At 56.9% G+C, this 6,865-nt stretch overlaps 1 protein-coding gene across 1 annotated transcript; it reads left to right on the top strand.

The window, feature by feature from the left end:
* The first annotated feature begins 764 nt into the window (after positions 1-764).
* Positions 765-5,816, top strand: PDX1 (pancreatic and duodenal homeobox 1). The gene is made up of 2 exons (XM_039473318.2): positions 765-1,167; positions 5,371-5,816. The coding sequence occupies exons 1-2, from the start codon at positions 765-767 to the stop codon at positions 5,814-5,816; spliced, it is 849 nt and encodes a 282-aa protein (XP_039329252.1).
* The last annotated feature ends 1,049 nt before the right edge of the window (positions 5,817-6,865 follow it).

The following is a 6,865-nucleotide window of genomic DNA, read 5'->3' as shown; positions in this document are numbered from 1 at the left end:
AAAAATAAATAAAAAAAAAAAACAGAAGAATTTAAAAAGTCTCTGTGAATGCTTCAGAAGTTACTGCTTACAACCCAAAAGTACTTGTAGCACATCCACCAGTAAAACACAGCGAATGTCAGGGTCATGTGCATTTTTTAACTGACATCTTGGTGGCTGTGAATAAACTTCATAAAATAGAATCAAAGGCTTCCTACCTAGAGAGCTGGGTCTGGAAACTTTTTTTTTAAATCGTATTCCCCAACAGTTAAAAAGTTTAAAGCTCAACATGTCTCCTTATAAACTATATCAATTTTTAAAAACACTATGCCCATTATCAAAGATAATAGAAAAAAATACAGGAAAACGGAAAATAGAAACGATTAAGCCACAGTGAAAATGTTTCTCATAAATGAGTGGTTCTAATGTTTTCGTGAGCGCCCACTTTGCAGAGCACCTCCAGCTGCCGCTTCAGGGGTGTGCAGCAAACTCAGACCAGAGAGAATTGGAATGAATGCAGGTGCTCGCGGGTACTTGGGCCGCGCCTCTTAGGGCGGTCAGCCAGGCCAATCGCTGCCCCCGGCTGAGCCACGTGGGGTCCCGCAGAGCCTATGGCGCGGCGGCCGGCCCGCCGGTCCCCGCAGGCTGTGGGTTCCCTCTGAGATCAGTGCCTAGCTGTCAAAGCGAGCAGGGGTGGCTCCGGCAGTGGGAACGCCGCTCAGTGCCAAGTCCCCGGCTCCAGCTCCCGACTCCCAGCTCCCTGTACCCAGGCCCGGGCCACAGCCATGAACGGCGAGGAGCAGTACTACGCGGCCACGCAGCTTTACAAGGACCCGTGCGCATTCCAGCGGGGCCCAGCGCCGGAGTTCAGCGCCAGCCCCCCTGCGTGCCTGTACCTGGGCCGCCAGCCGCCGCTGCCGCCGCCCCCGTTCTCCGGCGCCCTGGGAGCGCTGGAGCAAGGCAGCCCCCCGGACATCTCCCCGTATGAGGTGCCCCCCCTCGCCGACGACCCCTCGGTGGCACACCTCCACCATCACCTCCCGGCTCAGCTTGCGCTCCCCCACCTGCCCGCCGGGCCCTTCCAGGAGGGAGCCGAGCCCGGCGCCCTGGAGGAGCCCAACCGCGTCCAGCTGCCTTTCCCATGGATGAAGTCTACCAAAGCTCACGCGTGGAAAGGCCAGTGGGCAGGTAAGCCTGGCTCCCCACCCCTTTCTCCTTTCCGGTTCTCACCCGGCCGCCCCTACCTCCAAGCGCTCACAGGAGCCTTCTCTCTGTTCCCGGCACCTTGGATTTTCCAGGGTCTGACTAAACTACATCAGGGAGCTAATGAGGCCATCCCGCAAAGCAGCGCTTCTCTGGTCCAGTTTGAAGCATCTTTCCCACCTAGCTCTCCTGGCAGCGTAAACTCCTTCCCTCCCTGTAAGCTGAGCCCATCTTCGCCCCAGGAGCCCGCCCGCTTCCAGCGCCTTCCCTAGAGAACCGAGGCCGAGTCCTGCTTGGGGCTTCGGACCCTCCAGATCCTCCTCGACCAGGGATCTGGGAACCCAGGACTCCTCGGTAGTGCACGTCGAGGAAACTGAATAGGGACAAGGGTGCCTCTGACCCCGGGCCCAGACTGCCTTTGGAGCCCGGGGTTCCCTCAGTTCCCGCGCTTGGTTAAGGAAGGGCAGACATCTAGGAGCACCAGGTAGGTGCAGAAAGGCAGGGAGGGAAAGGAAACTGCAGCCAACCCCGCAGTGTCCGGCGGCCTCGGTTGGGGAAACAGAATACGAGTAAAGAGGAAGGGGCTGGGGCAAGGCGGGGGCTCACCCCGAGGCCGAAGGCCAGTGGCTCAACGTCAGAGCCTGGCAGCTCGGAGAGGATCTGAGAAGCGAATTCGTTTTTCACCAACCGAAAGCATTTGAAGCTGTCTCCCCGCACTGCTTCCCAGGAAGTAATTTTGCAGAAGATGGGCCCTCCCTGCCCAGCCAGTGGGGAGGCAAGAGCCCTGGTTCCTGCGGCGCTCGGCGCCATCCGGGAACAGGTCTTTCCCCGAGCGGGGAGCCGGAGACGCGGAGCCCCCGGGTTCTTCGCAGCCCCGCGCGGGCGGAGAGTTCCGGCGCGGCTTGTGTCGTCGCCGCTACACACTGTCATCGCTGCCGTGCCGCAGCCACTTCCAGTCACACCTGCAACGCAAATAGTTGCCTCTTCCTTTCAACTGGCAGCCGGGAGTAGGGGAAAACAGCTCCAGCCCGCGCGGAATCCTCGGAAACTGCCCACCGCGAGAATCCTCGGCGCCCGTCTGCGGAGTCTGGCCAACCCTAACTGACCCTGACCCCAGGCGCAGCCAGGCAGAGCTTTGTGCAGGAGAGGGAGGAGGACCCCAGCTTTCCCGGGATCCAGGGGACTCTCCTCTTGCTAATTCATTTGCTCGCTAAGGCGAAGGTCCTGAGGCAGGAGCGGGGCTGGACTCCAAGGCAATCGTCCCCACCTCCAGCGAAACCCACTTGACCCGGGCGCCAGAAGCGGCAGTGGCGCCTCTGAGAACTTATCCCGCTCGCGCGGCTGGGGCCAAAGGCCTTGAAGTCTCCGGAAATGCGGGGTTCTTAGGAGGCGGGAGGACAGTCCCTCCGACGAAGGTGGGGGGCTCCCGATCCCCACCCAGTTTCCTTCTAGGGCTGCCTCCCCTCCAGGCCTCTCTTCTGGCCTCCTCGGCCCTCGGAGCTCCTGCTCCCTGGCCTGGGCCTTCCTCAGGAAAAGGGCCACAGCAGGGCCCCGAAAGAGGATTTGTGAGGGGGAGTAACTTCCCTATCCCTACCCAAGCTGTGAGACCTCTGCTCTGGAGGCCTTGGGCTCAGGCCGAGGCAAGAAGCCAGGAAGTAAAACCTGTACGCAAATCAGGCTTGGTCGGGGTTCGGGGGACCAAGGAGGGCGACACACTGGGGCTAAGAGTTGGCCCCAGGCCTTTGCTGCTGCCCTCTAACCCGCTTCATGCTCGGCCTTCGGGGAGGGAGCCGACCTCCCCTCTCTTCCCCTGCTGCGGCCTGCGGGGGCCGGCTGCTGTGCCCGCGTTCCTCTAGGGGAAACTTTCCAAGGAGCCGAAATTCAAAAATTGCACACCCACCTGCCCCTGGGAAGAGCAGTGACCAAAGGGCTCTCACTGGCAGCAGGAATGTAAACGCTAATGACAACAGAGGTTTTGGAAAACCTTGACCCCCAACTGCTTCTGCGGCGCTGGCGCCTAAACTGCTCACCCTGCGCCCTTGACCTCTTCCACCATTCTCAGCCTCCACCCCTGCCTCTTGGTGCTGGACACAGTCCTCCCCTCCCAGAGTAGTGCACCCCGGGCCGTCGCTCCCGGAGCAGTCTCTCCCGGAGACTCCAGGAAGCCCGCAGCCCAAGGCAGGAACCCAAAGGTAATGTGGGTTTAATGTAAGAACTTTAGAGAGCCTTTCAAAATGTTTCCTGAAAGTCCGCCTGGCTTCTCTCCCAGGTCTGGGATGTCAGGTAGACTCGGGGATGCCCGGAGGGACCCGGACTCTCCCCGACTAGAGTCTGAGCCTTGTCTTCAGCTGCTGGAACCTCTTCTCAACCTGGGGGGAAACCCAGGGTTCCCTCACGAAATTAACCCCGCCCCCAACACACACACACACACACACACACTCTCTCTCTCTCTCTCTCTCTCTCTCTCTCGCCTTTCAATTCCTTAAAGCTTAGCCAACATTCACAGGAGTAATGTCCCCTGCCTTTGCTCTAAAACAATCCTCTCCCCAGAGCTTTGGTGGAACTTCCCGCGCCGGGGTCCACAGTCCGGGTGCAGTCAGTATTTTGCACAGAAAGGAAAAGATTGGGACCTAGCTGAGCACAGAGGTAAACACTGAGTGTGGGTCTCCAAACTCCTCGGTCAGGGCACCATGGTGCATCTTGGAGACACGGGAGGCTGGTTTCTACACCACCACCCACCCCTCCGTCGGGCTGTCGGTTCCGCAGCTGGGCCACGGTCCCTGCGTCTCCCCTCCACACCTCTGAAGGCATTTGGGACCCAAGGCATAGAGTCTTGGAGCTGCCAGAGTTCTGTTCTGGCCCCAGAACAACACTCCTTCTCCTCTGGGGCAGAAGACCCGCTGGATTTTAATTCTCCATAATTAAAACAATTATGGAGAATTTGCTGACTCTCAGGTTGGGACTAATTACGATATAACTATAGAGAGAGGAAATACATGGCCAGATATAACAAAATATGTCACAGCCTATATTAGCACAAAATTTTCAGACTGTAAGTTGCACCCTTTCACAGGTCATAACATCAACTTACTAGGTTAAGGTCAGCTTTTTTTTTTTTTTTTTTTTTTTTTTTTTTGAGACGGAGTTTCGCTCTTGTTACCCAGGCTGGAGTGCAATGGCGCGATCTCGGCTCACCGCAACCTCCGCCTCCTGGGTTCAGGCAATTCTCCTGCCTCAGCCTCCTGAGTAGCTGGGATTACAGGCACGCGCCACCATGCCCAGCTAATTTTTTGTATTTTTCGTAGAGACGGGGTTTCACCATGTTGACCAGGATGGTCTTGATCTCTCGACCTCGTGATCCACCCGCCTCGGCCTCCCAAAGTGCTGGGATTACAGGCTTGAGCCACCGCGCCCGGCGAGGTCAGCATTTTTTTTAACGAAATATTAGATATTGGGGAAAACGTGGATAGCATCATACGTGGTAAAGGTTTGTTTTATGTCCTTAAGATTTGTCAGTATGACTAACCTACAATGTCCGTGTGTGAACTACAGATGATCTAAAATGTATTTCTTACTGTGGGTCACCGTGAGGAGGATTTTTAAAGTCCTGAATTAAAGGCGTTTTATTGCCTTTGTAGGATCCAGCCGGTTTAAACATCTATCAAATGCATTTAAATCAACATCAATCAGTTCGTTAACACCGATTAAATGAGCACATTCAAGGACCACCACTCACAGGCAGAACCGAGCTTAGGCTCAAGGCAGGAGGCGTCTCAGTTTTGGCGTGGGCAGCGTGGTGAAACTCCGTCTCTACTAAAAATACAAAAAAATTAGCTGGGCATGGTGGTGCGCGTCTGTAATCTCAGCTGATCGGGAGGCTGAGGCAGGAGAGTCCCTTGAACCCAGGAGGCGGAGGTTGCAGTGAGCCGAGATCGTGCCTGGGCGATGGAGGAAGACTCTGTCTTAAAAACAAAAACAAAAACAAACAAACAAAAAAGGCTCCCTTCACTAAGGAAGGGTTTTGCCCGCCTACACTAGTCGCTGAAATAAGATGCTGGGGCTTGGTGGCTCTGGTGGAAGCAACTGGTAGGCCTAAGGCTCCCTGACCCACCTTGAAGGGATTGTGCTGCATGGGTGGGGGCTGTGCGGGGCTCCGGGGGCCACACTCACGCTCTGTGTCACCCGCAGGCGGCGCCTACGCTGCAGAGCCGGAGGAGAACAAGCGGACGCGCACCGCCTACACGCGCGCACAGCTGCTGGAGCTGGAGAAGGAGTTCCTATTCAACAAGTACATCTCACGGCCGCGCCGGGTGGAGCTGGCCGTAATGCTGAACTTGACCGAGAGACACATCAAGATCTGGTTCCAAAACCGCCGCATGAAGTGGAAAAAGGAGGAGGACAAGAAGCGCGGCGGCGGGACAGCGGTCGGGGGCAGCGGGGTTGCGGAGCCTGAGCAGGACTGCGCCGTGACCTCCGGCGAGGAGCTGCTGGCGCTGCCGCCGCCGCCGCCCCCCGGAGGTGCAGTGCCGCCCGCTGCCCCCGCTGCCGCCCGAGAGGGCCGCCTGCCGCCTGGCCTTAGCGCGTCGCCACAGCCCTCCAGCGTCGCGCCTCGGCGGTCGCAGGAACCACGATGAGAGGCAAGGGCTTCTCCTGGCTGGGCAGGTTCAACCACTCGCCGAGGAGGAGCAGAGGGCCTAAAAGGACCCCGGGCTTGGACCTACCAGCCCTGGCAGTTGAAGGGGGCAGCAATTTCGGGGCCTAGCTTTGACCGAAGGGGAAAAACCCGCTCTCCCAGGCGCATGTGCCAACTGGGGCCCCGCAGGTAGATGCCGGCAGAACTTCCAGAAGAAAAAGAGCCATTGGTTTCCGTAGTATTGGGGCCCTCTTTTAGTGATACTGGATTGGCGTTGTTTGTGGCTGTTGCGCACCTTCCTGCCAGCCTCCAGCACTCCACCTTGGGACCTGTTTAGAGAAGCTGACTCTTCAAAGACCATGGAAACTGTACTGCACACAAGGGAAAGCTCCCCGACCCACAGCGGGGGAGCGGCACCGAGTGCCTTGATCTGCTCATAAACAAGGCCATTCTTACTCCGGCGACCACTTTAAGTTTAGAAATAATTGAAAGAAAATGTTTGAGTTTTCAAAAATCCGGTGAAATTGATGCCAGTGGAATACAGTGAGTCCTCCTCTTCCTCCTTCTCCTCTTCATCTTCCCTCTCCTCTTCCTCCTGCTTCTCTTATTCTTTTCCCTCCTCTTTCTCTTCCTCCTGCTCTACTTTCCCCTCTCCTCCTCTTCTTCTCCCTCCTCTTCCTCCTCTTCTTCCCCCTTCCTTCTCCTCCTCTTCTCCTTTCTCTTCCCCTTCCTCCTCCTCTTTCTTCCTGATCTTTCTTCCTCCTCTTCCTTCTTCCTCCTCCTCCTCCTCCTCTTATTAACCTTTCTCTTCCTCTTCCTCTTCTCCTCTAGCTGCACACTTCACTACTGCTTATCTTCTAACTTGCACCCCTTTCTTCTGAGGAAGAGAACATCTTGTAAGGCAGAGTGAGTAGCGGCAGGGCTGGCTTAGGAGCGGCGGGAGAGCACCTGTGCCCCAGTTAATCCCACGCTGCTGTCAGGGAGAGCAAGGGGAGACAGACCTGGATCTGGGGGTGAAGGAGAAAGCTGAACCCCTGGGTGACCGGAAAC

This window comes from Saimiri boliviensis, chromosome 16 (assembly GCF_048565385.1).
Source record: "Saimiri boliviensis isolate mSaiBol1 chromosome 16, mSaiBol1.pri, whole genome shotgun sequence".
Taxonomy (NCBI): domain Eukaryota; kingdom Metazoa; phylum Chordata; class Mammalia; order Primates; family Cebidae; genus Saimiri; species Saimiri boliviensis.
The sequence above is the reverse complement of the archived record's forward strand: the minus strand, read 5'-3'. Positions and strand labels throughout refer to the sequence as shown.

Coding starts and splice junctions, on each gene's coding strand:
- PDX1 (XM_039473318.2), top strand. CDS start 765: ATGAACGGCGAGGAGCAGTACTACGCGGCCACGCAGCTTTACAAGGAC. Junction 1,168..5,370: donor GTGGAAAGGCCAGTGGGCAG/GTAAGCCTGGCT, acceptor TGTCACCCGCAG/GCGGCGCCTACGCTGCAGAG.